General features: G+C 37.0%; 1 protein-coding gene across 3 annotated transcripts in view; it reads right to left on the bottom strand.

Moving 5' to 3' along the window:
• Positions 1 to 20026, bottom strand: part of Prkg2 (protein kinase cGMP-dependent 2) — a 99994-nt gene that overhangs the window by 25968 nt on the left and 54000 nt on the right. For all 3 annotated transcript variants that reach the window (XM_045143661.1, XM_045143662.1, XM_004653382.2), the window contains exons 9-14: positions 18189 to 18257; positions 15028 to 15126; positions 13481 to 13634; positions 11526 to 11662; positions 8748 to 8837; positions 5951 to 6092 (exon numbers count right to left, since the gene is read on the bottom strand). In XM_045143661.1, coding sequence (XP_044999596.1) covers positions 5951 to 6092; positions 8748 to 8837; positions 11526 to 11662; positions 13481 to 13634; positions 15028 to 15126; positions 18189 to 18257 — 691 coding nt within the window. The remainder of the gene's footprint in view (positions 1 to 5950; positions 6093 to 8747; positions 8838 to 11525; positions 11663 to 13480; positions 13635 to 15027; positions 15127 to 18188; positions 18258 to 20026) is intronic.

Below are 20026 nucleotides of genomic sequence, written 5' to 3'. Positions count from 1 at the left end.
TGTTGTGGGTGTGAATGGTATTTTTGTGGTTTATTTTGCATTTCCTTGCCAACCAGTGTTATATAATTAAGTGACCATTCCTATATCTTCTTTCTTAGTTTTTTTTTTTTTAATTCTGACCATTGTCTTTTAATTCTTGACCATCTTAAAAAAAAAATAATAGTTGCTTGTCTTTTGTAAAAAAGAGGTGTAGGGCTAGAGATATGGCTTAGCAGTTAAGCACTTGCCTGTGAAGCCTAAGGGCCCCAGTTCGAGGCTCGATTCCCCAGGCCCCACATTAGCCAGATGCACAAGGGGACACATGTGTCTGAAGTTCATTTGCAGTGCCTAGTGACCCTGGCATGCCCACTCTCTCTCTATCTGCCTCTTTCTATCTCTGTCTGTCACTCAAAAATAAATAAATAAAAATGAACCAAAAAAAAAAGGTTTTAATGAAAAAAGGGGTGTAGGCATTCCCTACAGATTCTATATACAAGCCCTTTGTTATGTGAATACATCATATTAATTTTCTCCCAGTTTAGGTCATAACTGCTCACTTACTGAACTTTGTATTTTTAAATACTGATAAACTCCAATTAATCCAATTAATTAATTAATCTGTTTCTCTTTTTAAATTAATATTATTTTTTTCTAATAAATCTCTGCCTATCCCAGGTTAGGAGAATACAACATCATGTTCACTTCTAAATGATCTATAGGTCTACAGTAACTAATGTAGTGTGAGGTACAAGTCAGGGTTTTTTTCTTGATGTTTGTTTTTTACATGTGGCCCTGGTCTAGTTATTTATCAATGTCTTTCAAAAAGACTTGCTTTTCCTCTTTGCCTAACTGGTTTGGAATTTAATGTCACAGTTCTTTAATCACTGCAATGTTACAGTAAGTCTTGACATCAGATAGTATAAATTCTTTACTCTTATTCTTTTACAAAGTGGTTATGGACTCTTCTAAACATTCTGTGCTCTCATGAAAATTTAAAAAAAATTTTTTTTTGTTCACTTTTTATTTATTTATTTGAGAACAACAGACACAGAGAGAAAGACAGATAGAGGGAGAGAGAGAGAATGGGCGAGCCAGGGCTTCCAGCCACTGCAAACGAACTCCAGATGCGTGCGCCCCCTTGTGCATCTGGCTAACGTGGGACCTGGGGAACCGAGCCTTGAACCGGGGTCCATAGGCTTCATAGGCGAGCGCTTAACCGCTAAGCCATCTCTCCAGCCCTCTCATGAAAATTTTAGAAAAGAGTGCTCTATGTATAAAAACTGGAATGCTTCCATTTTTATTGCAATGATATTAAATCTGTAATTCAGTTTGGAAAGAATAACTATCTTATTAAATATTGTTTTATATAATTCCTGAACATAGTATATGCTTCCATTTAGTTATCATTGATATTTTATTTTACAATGAAAATAGTTTATGTATTTTTACAAATTTATTTTATAATTTCCTCACAATATTATCTTAATATTTTATTTCTTTCATAAATTTTTTTTGAAATGTCAAGTGCAGCACATACACATTGACCATCTTTTTTTAAATTTATTTATTTATTTTTTTTTATGTTTTTATTTGAGAGCGACAGACACAGAAAGAAAGACAGATAGAGGGAGAGAGAGAATGGCGCGTCAGGGCTTCCAGCCTCTGCAAATGAACTCCAGACGCGTGCGCCCCCTTGTGCATCTGGCTAACGTGGGACCTGGGGAACTGAGCCTCGAACCGGGGTCCTTAGGCTTCACAGGCAAGCGCTTAACCGCTAAGCCATCTCTCCAGCCTCAGTCTTTCATAAAGTTTTATAATACATAAAAAGAAAAGTTTTACTTACATATTGATTGTGTATCAATATTGTCAAACTTACTTATTCTAGCACTTCTTAGGTCAATTCTTCAAACTTGTTTTTACATAAAAATACATGTCTTCAAACAAAGACAGGAAAAGTATCTTTTATCTAATCCTTGAACTTTTGTTTCCCTTTCTTGCTTTATTTTATGTGCTGAAACCTTTTACAATGTTAAATCAGAGTTTTAGGGTCAGATTGATATTCATGCCTTGTTCACAATGGAATGGAGAATGCTCAATATTGCTCATTAGCAAATGGTTCCCCCTAATGCTTTATAAATTCTGAACAACTGTGACTTTTGCTGTTGTATAGAAGATTCCTATGAGTTGAAATGTTCTCTCCTAAAGAGAGGAAGGAGGATGTGGGGTTTCAGGAAGTCAAGTCTGGGAGACCTAAATTTTTTTTTGTTGTTGTTGTTTTTGTTTTTGTTTTTGTTTTTCAAGGTAGGGTTTCACTCTAGCCCAGGCTGACCTGGAATTCACTATGTAGTCTCAGGCTGGCCTTGAACTCACGGTGATCCTCCTACCTCTTCCTCCCAAGTGCTGCAATTAAAGGTGTGTGCCACCATGCCCAGCTGGACCTGAAATTTTTGAAAGGTCACACCACCACTCCTTGAGATTATAGGAAATATTAAGGGCAGACTTTGACCAACACTAATTGTAAATTGAAACATTCCCTTCTCCAGGGGAGGAATAAAACTCAGGAGACTCAGCATGTTAAGTCTAGGAAAAGGCTGCAAGAGCTGGCCCTAAGGCAACACAAAGGGAAAACTACTGCTTGGGGAGTTGACTGAGCTTCCTGCCGTTCAGGTAGTGTGGTAGGGTCACTATACTTGAGCTGCCTGCAAGATGCGCACTGAGCTCCAGTGAGTGACGCGACTTCTCTGGGAGATGGGGTGAGCTTTTCTGTGATGCAGCTGCCTTTGAGACTCCACCCTCTGTCAGCAACCTTCTCTGTAATAACCCAAATAAACTCACTGGTTCACCAAAAGTGGTTTTGGTGTAATCCTACTTTGGTCTGTTGCCTATACCCCATCTAGGGTGAATAGATTTATGTTCATGTGTTCATTTCTCCCCAGGGAAAAAGTTTCCTGCAACACCTGCCTAGCATGGTGCACTTTTGTGGGGACTTGATCTATAATTTGTTCCTCTCCAGTATCTTCACACATGGTCCTTCATATAATTAACCTCATCAAGAGGGTAGTCCATTGCAAGCTACTTCATCATTAACAACTTCCATTGCATACTTAGTTCTTACATTCTTAGGCAGAGAGAGAGAGAAGGAGAGAGAGGGAATAGGTGCTCCTGGGCCTCCAGCCACTGCAAACGAACTCCAAATGTGTGTGCCCCCTTCTGCATCTGGCTAACGTGGGTCCTGGGGAATCGAGCCTGGAACTGGGGTCCTTAGGTTTCACAGGCAAGTGTTTAACCACTAAGCCATCTCTCCAGCCCAGTTCTTGCATTCTTACAGATACTTTTGTTGTTGTTTGCTTGTTTTTCTGAGGTGGAGTCTCACTCTAGCCCAGCCTGAGCTGGATTTCACTGTATAGTCTGAGGTTGGTCTCGAACTCATAGCAATCCGTTTTATCTCTGCTTCCCAAGTGCCAGGACTAAAGGTATGTGCCAACATGTCTGGCCTAAGAGATACTTCTTTTAGGTGTTTCTGCAAATTTGTTAGATCTTTTTTGAGAACCTCCATTCCTTACTTTAAAATTTATTCTATTTATTTATTGATGAGAGAAAGAGGCAGATAATGGGTATGCCAGGGCCTAACTACTGCAAACAAGCTCCAGATTACAAGTGTCACCTTGTGGATCCAGCTTGATGTCAGTATTGGGGAATCGAACCTGGATCCTTTGGCTTTATTGGCAAGCACTTTTCCTGCTAAGCAATCTCTCCAGCACCTGTTCCTTACATTTTATGTCTCTCATGTTTAAAAGGCACTAAGTGCATTTACTGTAAACTATCTTATTTTTGCGATATATGAGGCACCAACATGTCTGCTTCTCTTCTTTTCATCTGGCAACTAATGCACATGGTAGGGTTTATATTTTACTTTCCTCATACATTATTAATACTTTTAAATATGATTTCTTATTCCATGAAACTTTATCCCTAGAAGTTTTTTGTGTCTTGAGTTAAGGGCATATTCTTTCAAGAGCATACACAGTGATCCTTAGGAACTCAGGCATTCACCAACATGGGTTCATTTTCATTTAAATTCTTGTTTGTATTTCTCTGACCTTGAAGACTGGGTATCGAACTTCCATAAGACTAACCTGAGGCCAATAATTCTTAGAGATTTGTTTTTGTTCCTCTATCAAGAGCCAATAAAAAGAAAACCACATCTTTGCATGTAGACTGTCTTTATAAAGTTGATATTTGGATCTCGTTTACTTTTTCCTGTGAGTTTAGTCTGTGTGCCTCCCAATTCTACACAGGGCTTACTTTCCCACATTACCCATAGCCAGGTGCTGTCTCCTCTTCCCTGGTTGACAGAGCCACTCAAATCAAACCCCTGGACCACTGAGAATTGCTGACACACAAGACAATGGCATCGGTGTCTGTGCTTGGAATTGAACCGAGGTCCTTGTGCATGTCAGGTAACTGCGTTATGCCTGCATCCTTCCAATGTTATCTTGTAGCCATCTAGTACCGCTCAAACTCATTCCAACCCCACAGAAATTCCCATACTGTCTCACCAACTCCCCCATGCCTTTGTAATTCTCTTTTTCATGTCTAATCTCATCCAACATTTTATAGTGAACATATTTCAAAATATAAGTAGGATAAATAATGATGATTAATAGGATGTCCACTGACCTTTATTTCTATAAATACTATATATAATATCTGATTATTTTTTAAAAAGAATGAAAAGAAAGAGATGAATTTAATAGATAGTCTTCATCCCTCATGGTAGTTTCTTTTTTTCCCTCTAGAATATTCCAAAAGGTTTCCATAAAGAGCCATAGGAGGCATAGCCATTGAGGGTACTGTGAATAAGAGGAATGATTGAAGCCTTGTGTTGGTACCTCACCAGTTCTCAAAGCTGTCTTTCATGGATAAAATAAAGATTCAATGGATCAAAATGTTTCTTGGAAGTTATCCAGGTTTTACATGAAAGGACTTTTATTTTACCCCACAGTAAAAGAGAGACCTCTTAGCAATTAGATACAACAAATTTAATCACTTAAGCTGAATTTCATAATTATAACATGTTGATGTTATCATTATTAAATTATTAACTAAATAAGTGTTAATGTTTGAGTAGATAAATTTGAAGGTTTGGCACAGACTCTTTTATTTATATAACTTATCCATAAACAAAATTACATATGTCCCCACATGAAAGTTCTGAGGTGAGTAACTTATTGTCTTTGTTAATGTTAAGCTCAGAGATGATTTAATGTCTCGGGGAAACTGTCAAAATTAACTCAGGAAAAGAGCTTTGGTTCCCATCCTGAGAGTTTCCCTTCTGAGGCCCAAAGTATCTTGATTTCACCTCAGTTTCTCCCCCAGTTCTATTGCAGTTTCTCAATGAACAAAGGATATGTGACTGTAACCTTTTCATCTTTCATGTGATATGTAAGGTGTTTCTTATTAGGCATTAATGGATCACAGACATGGAAAGCAAGGAAGCTCTTTCCTCACAGAGCTTCCCAGGCCTCTTGTGTCTCTCAGCCTGAACTACCTATAAGAACAACTGGAAAGATGTCAAAACAACTCCAAATGGTTATTTCCTCCCTATTTTAACAGTATATATCTTAGGAAAGAAATCATATTTTCTTCTTTATTTGTTTCTTACAGCTAGTACCTATATGTAGTATGAATCAAAACCTAGTTAAAATTATTAGCAATTCTAACAAAATCCAATTTTGAAAGCATTCTACTATGTGAATTTTCAGTAGAATTCACAAGTAGGGTTGGAATACTAAATTCCTGGTGGAAAAGGGTATATCTATGCGGTCACTTTCAGGATTTACTATGCCATTTTTCAAAGGAACCCCCTCCAGAGTAAATAATAATATCTGTAGCAAAGTTAAAAACAAAATTACAAGCTTTGTTTTGAAAATATCTTATATGATATTATCAGTAAGAGAACTTATCTTACCAACTTGAGGTAGCCCTCGGCATCTAGAATTAAGTTTTCTGGCTTCAGGTCTCTGTAGATAATCCCTAGCCGGTGCAGGTAATCAAATGCTTCTGTCACACAAGCCACACAGAATTTAGAGGTTGGTTCATCAAAGCTGCCCCTGCAATGACATTGTGCTTCTTTTTAATACACTTCAATGTACCTATGATGTGTTTTAGACATCAATTACTATATTGGTCAATTTAAGTAATAACCATGTGTTGTAAACAGCAATATTAAAAAAGATTTTATACTGCCAATAGATTAGACTGCTGATCATAAAGGACTTGGCAAGGGCACAATGTAACTTCAAACTACTTCACTAAAAATTAAAATAGCTACATGGAGGCAATTATTTCTAGTAACTACATAGGAGAATATAAGATGGAAAACAATGTCTTTTAGATATCTGTACTATATCCTAGAGAAAAGCAATTGTTTTAGTAAAGAGCTTGACCTAGACTTCTGTAGTTTATTGCATGACTGAATTTGGCTCAAGCATTCATTTTCATTTGCTGTTTGTATAGCACAGACCAAAAAGCCAGGAAGGAGGGGACCTTAATACTGTCCTATTTGGTGCCCCTTGATCTTTCAATAGAATTGCTCTGGGTCAGCATGGTGTATCATCTTACACAGTGATAAAAAAAAAAAATAACTGAATTGCTCCATTTTACAACAGAAGGTGTGACTTTGGAGTGAGAGAACTGTTTCTGAATTCTGTTTTCTTTTTTCATCATATTCTTACATACATGCTCTAAGCCACAGGGGCCATACCTCAGAGATGGCTTTATTTGGACTAAACAGGATCATTCTTAGAATAAGCGCTTTGCCTAAAATGTAACTCCCTTTATTAAAAAGAAATATAGTTTTTTCTAAACAAAATTTCCTATTGAAGCAAATATGTAGGAGTCTAATGCTCTTGCATGTACTGTGAAAGACTCCTCAATCTGTGATTCTCTCAACTCTCATCCATCCATGACTATGTACCTAATGCAATTTATTTTCTACTCAGATGCTCTATGGTCTTTTCCTTCCTATCTCAATCATTCTCCATCATGTGTGTGCTGAGAAGCACTTACACAAATTATTTACCATTCTCTACTACAGATGGAATGAGTCCTAACCTCATTAGGCATTAGGACCCAGTATTTTTGTTTGTAAATGTTCCCTATGTAATTATAACACACACTATAGTTAAGAACCACTGTCCTGGGGATGAATGTCTGAACATTCCCCATACAGTAATCCCAATCCCTCCATCTCATGTAACACACCATCCAGTTTTAATCCAAGCCTTCAACTTCTATACATGCCCTTTATAATTCTCAGAGATCTAAAACGATGCCCACTCTCCTATTTTGCCTTTCCCAGCCTCTCTGACTTTCCAAATCTCTCTCATTTTTTTTCTGATCATTTTTACCTTAATTCTGTTTTACAAATCTGGAAAACATTCAGAATAACAAAAATAATCTACTCATATATATACTTTTGAAATTCATCAAATTTCCTTATATAATACTCTAAGGATGGTACCAACATATTCTGTTTACATGCTGAGTATGTACATAACCAATAAATAATTAACTAATTAATAAAAGAGCCAGCTATGGTGGCACATGCCAATAGGCAATTGTTGAAGATGTGGAGGCAGAGAGATCAGGAATTTGAGACCAGCCTAGGATAGACATTAAAAAAAAAAAAAAAAAAAACTATGAAAGCCATACTTGGAAAAAAAAAACAACATTATTTTGTACAACAAATAGACATGATTAAAACCTTTCTAGAAATTAAAAAAGGGGACTATTGCCAGGCGTGGTGGCACAGACCTTTAATCCCAGCACTCAGGAGGCAGAGGTAGAAGGATCACCATGAGTTTGAGGCCACCCTGAGACTACATAATGAGTTCCAGGTCAGCCTGGACTACAGTGAGACCCTACCTCGAAAAAAAAAAAAGTGGGGGGGGGACTGTTTTTTGAATGAACTCTGATTGAAAATGTAATAAAATTGAATATAAATATCTTTTATAAAGACCCAAATCTTTCTCATCTTTAAAGTTTTAGTTTACACCCTTCCTCTGTCATCGGCTTTTATTTCTGCCTCCCCTTTTGTCAGCTAATTACCAACCCTGGCTTACAATTTCATTACAAATTGCTGATTCTTTTTAATTATTTAGCTTTTGTATTAATAAAATACAAATTTTATATTTTATAAAATTTTATACATAATTACTTTCTCCAGATAAACTCTAAGCTTTTTTTTTTGTTTGTTTAGCTTTGCACCTTTAGTCTTTTACAGAGAAAATTTTACATTGTCTAGAAAATCTGAAAACTATCTATTATGGGATGTTCTACAAAGAGGTACTTAATACCTGCCTGTGGTTTTGATCCTTTAGTGAAATTAGCCTTTGTGGATATTGTTCTCAGCTTTTCAGTAAGGGCCTAATCACTCTCGACTGTACCTTCTGATATATTGAATCAGAAACATTTGAATTTACACTGAGTATTCCTCCTACCACTCATGTAAACTTAAGTCCTTCATACCCTAAGTCTTGGCTTCTTTAATCTATAAAAAAAAGAATGATGATTACTTTGTTGGGTGCATGTGATACAGCTGAAATATTAGCTAATAAGATATGACTATTACTATTTTAATTTATTATAATAGAGTGCTACTAATGTCATTCATGTTTTTTTTTTTTTTAACAAACATAAGTACAGTATCCCTTAGACCAGGTGTGAGTAGACAAGAGACATTGCTTATTAGTTTTTGTCATTACCTGTCCCTTAAAATACTCCATAGCTCCCCACCTAAGCAGGCTTCCAGAAGCATGTATACATATTTATTGTCCTTGAAAGTCCGATATAATCTGTGAAGATAGATTAAAACATAATTAGTAATATCGTTTATAAACCCTCTGAAGTTTCTTATGACTATCATTAGTACCATTTTAAACAATGACCTTCATTTTCATAAAAAATCATGTAGCTTCTTTGGGTTTCTTTTTTTAATTTTTAATTTTTTATCATTTTTTGGCTTTTTGAAAAATATTTTATTTCTACTTATTTATTTGACAGAGAAAGAGGGACAGCAAGATAGAGAATGGGCACGCCAGAGCCTCCAGCTGCTGTAGACAAACTCCAGACGAGAGCACCCCCTTATACATCTGACTAATGTGGGTCCTGGGGAATCAAACTTAGGTCCTTTGGCTTTGCAGGCAAATGCCTTAGCCACTGAGCAATCCCTCCAGCCCTCTTTGTGCTTCTTACCAAACCCTCTTGGACCATTCCTGGTGCTTTGCTTTGTACACAAAAGGATCTCTGTTCTTAGACTGTTCTGTGTCTGCCTACAGACTGAGCTTCATCTCTGCTACACTGTGAAAGTTCTGTCATTCTTCAAGATTAAAATTCAAGGCTACCTTCTAAATAAGGTGGCTCATTATCTCACCTACCAAGTAAAGCATCTCTTTCCTCACAAAGCCACAGACTTGTGCATATATTGACTTAATATTTGCCTTGCATAACAGTTAATGATGCTTATGTCTCATGACCCTTATCTAGTTAGCTACTGTTGGAAAGAGATTCTGTGACAGAGTAAATCTAATGGAGACTGACTTGTAAAGGACACCTAGGTGGGGAGCAAACTAAGCAGAGGAAGGGAACTGAGCTATATTATCATTTTGACAAAAGTTCTACCACCAAGGAGCTCTGCTATCATTGGCTGTCTCTGGCCAAGGTGTTTTTGGTCACCAAGAACAATGCACTATTGTCCTCAAAATAGTAGAGTCCCAGAAGCTGTAGGAAGAAGGGAGTCTCAGTCCTGGAGGGGTGCCTGGGCAGTGCACCACATTCAACACTGAGTGAAAGCAGCTTCTGTTCTCCCTAGCAGAGCAGAGAGATCATGTACAGGCAAAGTTCAAGTACAGTGATTCAAATGCTTGTGTGGTGGCATGAACCTGTAATCCCAGCTTTCAGGAGTAGATTACCATGAGTTCAAGGTCTGCTTTGGCTATATAACCAGCCAAAAAGAAAAAAAAAATTAGTTCAGAGCATGAGCTCCAGAAATGCAGACCAAGCTCAATCCCACATGGGGTACCTATTATACAAGTCCAGTTTTCTCATTTTTTCTCATTGAACATATATATTCATTGGTTTACTTTTTTAAAATTATTTATTTAAGAGCGACAGACAGAGAGAGCAAGAGGCAGAGAGAGAGAGAGAGAGAATGAGAGAGAATGGGCACGCCAGGGCCTCCAGCCACAGCAAACGAACTCCAGATGCGTGTGCCCCCTTGTGCATCTGGCTAACATGGGTCCTGGGGAATCAAGCCTCGAATCGGGGTCCCTAGGCTTCACAGGCAAGCACTTAACTGCTAAGCCATCTCTCCAGCCCTATTCATTGGTTTATTGATTAGGCATTATTTATTTACTATTGATGAAAAATATTTATTCAAAAATGTAGAGTACTTATTTGATCCTCATAATATACCAATGAGGAAAACACATTTCTTTTCTCCTACTCTGCTCTATATTTCTTAGAAGGGTGCCTTGTGCAAGTTAATCCATTAATACAATGAATATTGTCACTAACATTTATCCTAAACAATACTGTAGTTGGGTACTTTGCAAAAAGCTAGCAAGCAAATAAACAGAAACCTTAAGCTGCTCATATTATTTCACTAGTGAAATTTTAACTTTAAAAGGAAATGCTAGAAAACTAGCATATATAAAGTGAATTGGATGACTACTGCTGGTATTATCTGATATTCATGTGTGTGTATAAAATGAGTGTGCATATGTGTATGTGTGCTTGTACATGTGTATGTAGATGCATATGTATGTAGACCAGAGCTTGACATCCAGTGTTTTCCTCAGTCACCCTCCACTTGATTGATTTTTTAAGATAATACTTCATGCTGAACAAAGAGTCACTAATTTAGTCACTTAGCCCTAGGGACTCTCCTGTCACCACTTCCCCAGATTTCTTGTTTAACATTTAAAAAAAATGATGAGCCCGCAAATACGAATAGGTAAGAAGATTCTTTCAAGGCATTTGATCAAAAAGTAGAAATTCTTTTTACTATGATGCTGGGCTTGATGGCACTCACCTTTAATCCCAACACTCTGGAAGGTGAAGTAAGAAGATCATAATGAGTTTGAGGCCATCCTGGGGCTACAGAGTTAGTGCCCTGTGGGCCTAGCTAGAGTGAGACCCTAACTTGAAAAAGACATTTTTCTATACTATAGAAAAAGTCACTAAGACTACACTAAGGAGCATTAAGTAAATAAAAAATTAAATTGACTTGCAAGTAAACAGAGTAATGACCTAGAATATTTTCTATTTTTTCCTCCTATCGGTGATTACTATAAAAAAAATAATAACCATTAGCAGATGATCCCTTTAGCACTTTGGCATTGTTTGGACCAAGTTTCCCTTTGGTAGCCCACATGTGTCCAAATGCCACTTATTATAGAAATTGAACATCTGCCCACCAAATTCTATATTAGGTTACATGAAATAGTCAGTTCAGCTATTCTACAATAATTTTATATACTTACTTCACAATGAAAGGAGAGCATAGCTCCTCCAGGATTCTCTTTTCTGAGTAGATATGCTCCTGTTGCTTTGTGTCCACAATGTGCTTCTTCCTTATACATTTCATAGCAAAAGCAACATTCTCATTTTTAACCTTAACCTATGAATAAATGAAAAGATTTTCATGAGTAACTTACTAGGAAAATTGTGCAATAGATGTAAAAACATGCTAATTAATCAGAGTTAAATTGTTTCATATTTCATTTGTAAAATTAACCATTTATTCCTCTCAAACAGAGTTCTATTTAAGTTAGCACACTTTTAATTCATCATAGTTTTCAAAACATTTATTATAATCTGATTCTTAAAATTCTGCACTCAAGAAAAGAATCCTAGTTAGATATAATCTGTAGAAATCTATTTAGTTCTGATCGTATAGCATGAAAAACTTGGACAACTGATAAGATTTCTTATTTCTCAATGGCTACTTCTGATTTTTCAAAGAAAAGTATACTAACTCAAATTCTGTATCTGTGATATTTAGTAAGACACTGATTAAGCATATGAAATTATTTAAGTTAATTAAATTTAGAAATTCAGTAACTAACTGCAACAGCCATATTTCCCAAGTTTAAAAGGCACATGTACTTGTAGAGCAGCTCAGATGAGAGCAGAGATTGTGAGTGGAGGGTGGGGGAGTACTGTGTTGCATGCAACAATCTTCCACTAAGAGGATATTAAGATGAGCATTTTTTAAATAGGTGTAAAACTTCCTAAGCCGGTAGCTGAGAATGGCTAGATGTCATAGTTTCCTTGTGTTGCCTACTAGTATTGCCTATGCCTCTTAAATTATGGTGAAATTACTGCTTCAGAAATTATCTGGGGAATCAGACCTCAGCATCATTAATATTACTCTGTTCTTTGGTGAGAAATACCACCACAGGTAAATATCTGTACATGGCAGAAGAAGCATTACACATGTTATTTGTCCTACAAAGAAACTGCTTCTCTCTGCCCTTAACCCATCAGAATTGAGCTGGAGTGGGTGTGAAGAGTACTATCCAGGGTCCATGGCAGCATTTCAGATCTGCTCGTGGCCAGGCATCCAGCAGACGAAGGTGTCAGCACAGTTCCTGGAGGTCAGTGCACAGTGAATTGTTAAAAATCTGGTGGGCAAAGAAGGGGGTGATAATTGCCAAGGGCCGAGGGCCGGCCATCTGTACTCAATATGGGCACAGATTTCCACTTTACAGTTTCCTCAGCACACTTGATCTGACAGCATGACTTCTGCTACAGCTCAGAAGCTGACAAGTGGTGCTGGGGAAGACAACCTCTGAAATGAGCTGGAAGCTCCCAGGTGCCCCTTTGTGTACCACAGAAAGCTACTCTTCAAATATCCTTTTTCATTCATCTGCTTCCTGTTTGCTCAGATGAAGCATTTTAAGCTCAAAAATAGGATCACTTAAGCCAAATATGGACATGGTGGTGGGGTTGTTTAAGGGATGTAGCTTTATTATTAAAGAGTTGATTTCTGTGACTTCTCTGCTGCCTACATTTGCCTTTCTGTGGTGTATAGAGTTAATGTACTATGACTGTGTAACTTCCTCTGTATCTACTTTTATTTATCATCTATCTAGGTATTATCTGTCTATTGACACATCCTACTGCCAGAAAATGCATTTCTTACATTTCATATCTCTAGGGAATTATTACTTGATATATTCTTCAATAATTCCAATCAATAAAAAATTTCTCCAAAGGCTGTGAGAAGCTTAATTAAGCAGCTAATTGTTTTGCTTCATACGACCACAGACTTGCTAGCATACAAAAAAACTTATAATATTTACTCTCTTGATTTCAGTTCAAAATATCATTTAAGATAGCAATAATAATTCATAAATGCCTCCAAGATAAGCTGGAATATAAAACAGGAAAGTCAAAAGGCTTCTCTCAGATGCTTGAAACGTAAACCCCTTACAAGCTCAACTCTTCCGAACCCACCAACGCCCAGTGTTGCGATAATCTCAAGGTTCTGGAATGGGGAGGATGAGGAAAATCTGGCCACCTTCTCCTTCAGCTGAATCATCTCCAGAGAAAGAGCTTTGGACAGCTTCCAGTTAGACATGGACCGCCTGAACAAGAGAAGTGACACTTTACACACACACCCTTTGCCAAGCAGGCACCTTGCCATTCATAACCCCCACTCTCACAGAGCTCTTATTTCTGTCTATAACACTGCCTAGAGTTGCCACAAAGACTACCTCAGCTGTGATAGAAGCAGCCACACATCTGGGAAGAAAAACAGTGGAAACCACAACATGTCATGCACCAAGGAATACATAAACATGACCAGAAACCTATGAGGTACAATGGAAGAATCTGGTAGCTTTTGAAATAAAGCTGTTAATAAATAACCCAATAAAGTGCCAATGGAAAGGAACAAAACCAGTCATTTCCTTTGGGTACATTCAAGAGAAGGGCAGACTGAGAAGCTCTGCCACGTTTTGTGTTGAAGTTTTCCTTGGCTTACCAAAAAGAATTGCTCAGTGAAATATTGAAAGTGTATTTCTTACTGTACAGCTAGTACTACTGTTTGGAAATACTCATTTTATTTCCGAGTTAAGACTCACTGCTCTATGTTAGGCATTTAGAAGCTGGTCTTATAAAAGAAAGGCCTTAAGCATCAAAATTGCAAATGTATCCCTTGCAAAAAAAGTGCTTTGGGAACTGACCAAATATTCTAACTTATAATTTGGTCTTCAAGATATTTTAACTGTATATCTTTAGTAGTGCCACTGAATGACCTCAAAAATGGTTTAAAGGCTAGGATTTAGCTCAGGGTTAGAGAAAGCCCTTGTGTAGCAAATATAAGCACCTCACATGGGTTCAATCCCCAGCACTGCAAAATAAATACGCTAATTTAAAAAAATATTTTAGCAAATAATTATTTGGAAAAGGTTTCTTCTTAAATAAAATTCTTCACTATTATAAGATGTAAGGCCTTAATCATTCCCCTCCCATATACATCTCTGGAAATTTGAAAAATTCAAACCATAACGCTACTCCTTTCATGTAATCAGACATTAACTGACTATCCTTTTAAACTAAGGCACCAAAATAAATTATTCCCCTTACCAGGCAATTTCTCCCTAAAATTTCTTTGTCATTTAAAGTAAAATAGTTGACTTCTTATGGACTTAAAAAATCACAAGCCATGCATGGTGGCGCATGCCTTTAATCCCAGCACTAGGGAGGCAGAGGTAGGAGGATAGCTGTGAGTTCCAGGCTACCCTGCGACTCCAGAGTGAATGAGAATTCTACATCAACCTGTAGAGCAAGACCCTACCTCAAATATATATATAGTGTTTCAGCAGTACCTGGTTTTTGAAACAATCTTTAAAAAATCTCCCTGGAAGTTTTCTGTGAGGGCACATTAAAGTTGCTCCATAGGTGATGATAACTGAGCCCCTGTCTTCATGTGCTGCTGGAAGACAAACCTGGTTAGGGAAAAGCTGCCTTGCTTACTTTGCATGTCTTTTCTCATCATCACGGGTCAGGTTGGCCACATATCCTTCAAGGTATTTTTGGAGTTCTTCAAATGTTCCAACAGTTTGGTTGAATGTTCTAAACAAATAAAACAAAAACAAGATGCTGTGTGCTCACAGGTGCCATGGCAACTTGGCATACTTCTTAAATTCATACAAACAACTATTTGAATGAGTACTCATGTATTTTTCAATAATTAATGGAATATTAAAGTTGTTGTATTGTGACTAGTTCCTGGAAGTTCTTTCATTGATCCTTCCTGCTAATGACAGCAAAAAGAGGTTTTCAGTGGACTTTTGCCTTGCAGTGTGGCTTAATAACAATCATTTTATTTTGTTTTGTTTTGCTTTGCTTTGCTTTAAAAAGATAGAAGAAAGTGAAAGAATCACTTTCTCTATAATGTATCCAGTGCTTCTCTCTGCAACTTATGAATGACCTTGACTGGGGAAAATTAGAATGCTTCTTTTCCTTTTGTCATTAGAATGACAAACAGTATTCTTCCAAGCAGAAACCATATTTTAATAGTAATAGCAATATTATAAGCACCCAATACATAAAAGAATGAAAAGATTGAAAATTTACCTTAAAACACCTAAAACTAAAGTTACAATTTGTACTAGGGAATTTTATCTGGGTCCTTAGGCTTCACCCACATAAGCCAGATGCACAAGGTGGTGCATGCATCTGGAGTTCATTTGTAGTGGCTAGAAGCCTTGGCATGCCTATTCCCTCTCTCTCTCTCTCTCTCTCTCTCTCTCTCTCTCCTCCCTCCCTCCCTCTCTCTCTCTCTCTCTTCCTCTCTATAGCTTTCTCAAATAAGTGAATAAATAAATTGTTTTTAAGTTACAATTTGTAGCCTCTGCACACATTTAACTGACAACTCACCAGTCCTTGCATTGCTCTACACAGGCTGTATATTGGGCTGTCTTTTTCCATTTTTAGGGCTTTTTCTATGCTGCTCTATGGACTGACCTTTGTGGTCATAATAAAACCTAAAGTGATATTACCATGGAATAATAAACAACAAAAATATTGCTTTTTGATATTTTGTTCTTTGGCTTGCTATTTATCTTAAATAGCAAACAAATCTTGTTTTTGAATGAAGATGACACAGGTTTACTATTCATTTATCTTAAAACCACGTTTCAACAGCCTCTGATACTAGTTATAACTTCAAAGAACCTGTATCCTTTCCAGTGTTACAGACCAAGGAGTAGCTAATCAGCCTTTCAGACTTTTTCTAGCAATCAGTGGTGGAGATGTCTCAAGAACTCTTGGTATTTGTTTAGAGGTTCTCTTATACAATAATTTTGCATGCTTTATCACATTCCAAAATAGGAAATGTAACTCAAGCCTTATCCCTTTTGCACTGTAATCATTCTAAATATTTGCTGAAGTCATGAATTTGGAAAGAAGAACAAGAATCTGTGTTCAGCTCTCAAATTTCAGGGTGAGGATGGTGTCCTTTGTTCAGCAACCATCTGGGAAGCACATCCTACATGCCAAGGACTACATCAGAAGTTGTCACTGTAGCCAGGGCACACAAACAGCATGCTTCTGTATTCCTGAAGCTTATAGAAGAGTGGTAAGACATGTTAAATACAACAATTAAAATGAGTGAAATGGTATGAAGAGGGTCTAATGAGTGCTATGGGAGGTGCTATTATTTTGGGATTTTAATCGATTTTACAAGTCACATCATGATCATATTGTCAATTATGCAAACTAAAATACTTTACAGAGAAAAATGAAATGCCAATAACAAATATATTGCCCTACCCTAAAAATCCGAGGAAATCCAGGTTGTAGCTCAACCTAGCTGTACCCAAATTTCAACCTTGCTCACCCATTAATTCGTATGTTTCATTCTTGACTGTGTTAAATGTAAATAACTTACTTGCAACAATACATATATAAATATTTTGAAACTATAAACTTCCAAATACATTCTAAAATATATAAAATCATGGCATGATTTTCAAGGCTTATGCATTATTACATAAATATTTAATGATGTGTGTGATTATAATTGAAGAAGGAAAGAAAATTCTTCTTTCTTCCTATCATATATTTTGGCCTGCCACATTGAAGCCATTATACCACAGCTATTAAGTACATGCATAGATAGTTAACTCACATAAATTAGCTCACCATTGGGACAATATTGAAGTAGCACATTGCCATATAAAAGTGGATATCTAAAGACTCTTTTTTCCTCAGCACACTGCACTTTCCTAGCAAGATACCTTTGCGTTCCAGCTTTACTCCTCCTGCAGGGCATCCCACATTTCCTCTTGGCTTTCAATAATCCTATTATAAAGCCCTTTTCCACACTTACAAAGAAAATGTAGCCTTGTGCACTTGACTGCATAACCATCGAATTGTTTCTCCTTCTGAGAAGGTGCTATGAGAGCCAAATAGCATGACAGAGATAAGGCCAGAGCAAGATTGGAAACCTGGATAGTAGCTGGGCTCAGCCACAGATGGCCATGTTGGGGGGTAGTTCTTGAATCTACTTGGGCACACTTTCCTTGGCTATAGGATAGAATTAAAAAGCCCTAGGCTGTGATAAAATTTAAATTATTAACCTTTTAGATATGTGAATGTTAGGATGGTAGGGTTTATAAATGATACTTATTTTTACGAATAACCTAAGAAAAACAGTAATATTTATACAAGTCTGTTACAAATGATTTAAAACACTAAAGTCACTCTGGAAATATAACCATTTTGTACATTTAAAGAAGATTCATTTTAACTTGTTTTTTACTACCAAGGGCATTTTGGCAATAAGTTGTGAAATTTTTCACAATTTCTTGCATATGGAAAAATCTGTAAGGGCACTAATAAGCTTATTTCTCCTGAAGATGCATAATTCAAATCAGTCTATTGCTGATATTTATGTACAAACTTTGCACACAAAATATTTAGCCTGCCAACATCTGCCACTGCCACAGACAGACTCCCATCAGAAGGCCCAGTTCCTGCTCATGAATTTTAATAGAACACACTTGCAGCTGAGGGTTGGCCAGCATTTCCAAGCGATGATGAATGTGAAAACAGATCGGCCCTTCGAGTAACAGAAGGCCTCGTCTTCAAAGGTAGCCGGCGCCTGCCTTCTGCAATACCAGGATACTTACTCTCGATCTATAACCAGGCATGCGACATCATTTTCTTCAGCAATAATATTAGCAGACCTGACATCATCACTGCAGACAAACACAGGAAAGTCAGCTCTCACTAAGTTAGAAATTAAACATCTGTTTTTATTAGGGAACCTACTATTTTATATAAGATCACAACCACCAGCTAAACCTTCCAAAGATTATGCCTTTTTTTGTTTATTTTTATTTATTTATTTGAGAGCAACAGACAGAGAGAAAAAGGCAAATAGAGAGAGAGAATGGTCACGCCAAGGCCTCCAGCCACTGCAAACGAATTCCAGATGCGTGTGCCCCCTTGTGCATCTGGCTAATGTGGATCCTGGGGAACCAAGCCTCAAACTGGGGTCTTTAGGCTTAACAGCCAAGCACTTAACCACTAAGCCATCTCTCCAGCCCAATTATACCTTTTTTTTAAAAAAAAAATAGTTTATATGAGAAACCTCTTTCCAAACAAAAAGGATTTGAAATGTGTTCCAGTAAAGGTCATGTACATAAGGAATGCAGAGAATGTGACCAAACAAGGAATCTCCAGCTGTAACTGTGCATGGAACCCTATTTCACACTCTGTGACAGCCAGAATAAAATTGCTCTCCCCAGTCAAAGAAGAATTACCAATTAACAAGGAGGCAGAAATCAACTGATGGAAGAAATTTAATGGGAAAACCATCAAGTAATTAGCATATAATAAAACAATCAAGAATTAAATCCAAGAAATGTTTGAAGTGCCCTAACAACTTGTTAATTAAATATGAAAATATTTTCTTGTATTTCATTATGTAAAATAGAGATTTTCTGTTAAATTCTCTGAAACTATACTATACTACATACTGTACTATATTACAAGCTATGACAAGTCACAGTGCAATTAGCAATACTTTCTCACAGGTACATAATACAGTGGAGAACCTTACAAATGTTCTTCTTAGGTAAGTGCTCTGATGGCAATTTAATTTTCTAATGAATACCACAGTGGATTTTGCATTTCCTTTGAGGCCTATATTTATAGTTTTCTCCACATTGATAGTTATAAACTAAATACACTCAATAAAGGTACCCCCGTATGGCATCCAGTGCTCAGAGATTCATTTAAGGTAACACAGGGGCACCAACAAAAAGTGGAGTAGCTATCATGGGGACAGCTCTGGGAGACTCACCAAAAAGAAATCATGTCCTTAGTGCTGGGATAGAAAATTTAGCCTGTCGCTACAATTCCAAAGAAGTCCCTATCTTTCTAGCTGAAATCCACAGACCTTCTCACTTATCTTACATTCTTCCCCCTGTTTATATCTCCTTCTGAAAAGTTATCAGTGAAAATACTTCTACTTCAGGGTCTGTTAAGTCAGTAGCAGGACAGTTTGGGGTCAACCTACATGGGTAATTAAAGACAGAGATAGAAAAAGAGGAGGATGGGAAGATGAAGTTAGAAGTAGAAGTGATGGAGCTAGAACCAGATAGAGGTACATAGAGACACAGACACAGACATGAACTTGAGTTGTGCACCAACTATTAGATTTGTGAATTCAAAGCAAGGAAACAGTTAAAGTATCCATTTTACATGTCAGTCTTGTGATTGTCACTGAGATGATTCTCTACAAAAACTTAGCATCTATCAAATGTTCATAACACTTGTATTTCTTTCAAAGTAACTGCATAAATGCCATGGATTTATTTTTGCACATAAAATGCTAAAAGAACTCCTGGGACTATTTAATGTCAAGTTGTAAAAATATACAAAATAGAAAGAATATTGTCACAGCCAGTGGCCAGAAAAAGCAATACCATAAAAATGCACAAAAATATAAAAATATTTGTCT

The sequence above is a fragment of the Jaculus jaculus genome, chromosome 2, assembly GCF_020740685.1.
Source record: "Jaculus jaculus isolate mJacJac1 chromosome 2, mJacJac1.mat.Y.cur, whole genome shotgun sequence".
Taxonomy (NCBI): Eukaryota; Metazoa; Chordata; class Mammalia; order Rodentia; family Dipodidae; genus Jaculus; species Jaculus jaculus.
Note: the sequence above shows the minus strand (reverse complement) of the source record. Positions and strands in the feature narration are given on the sequence as shown.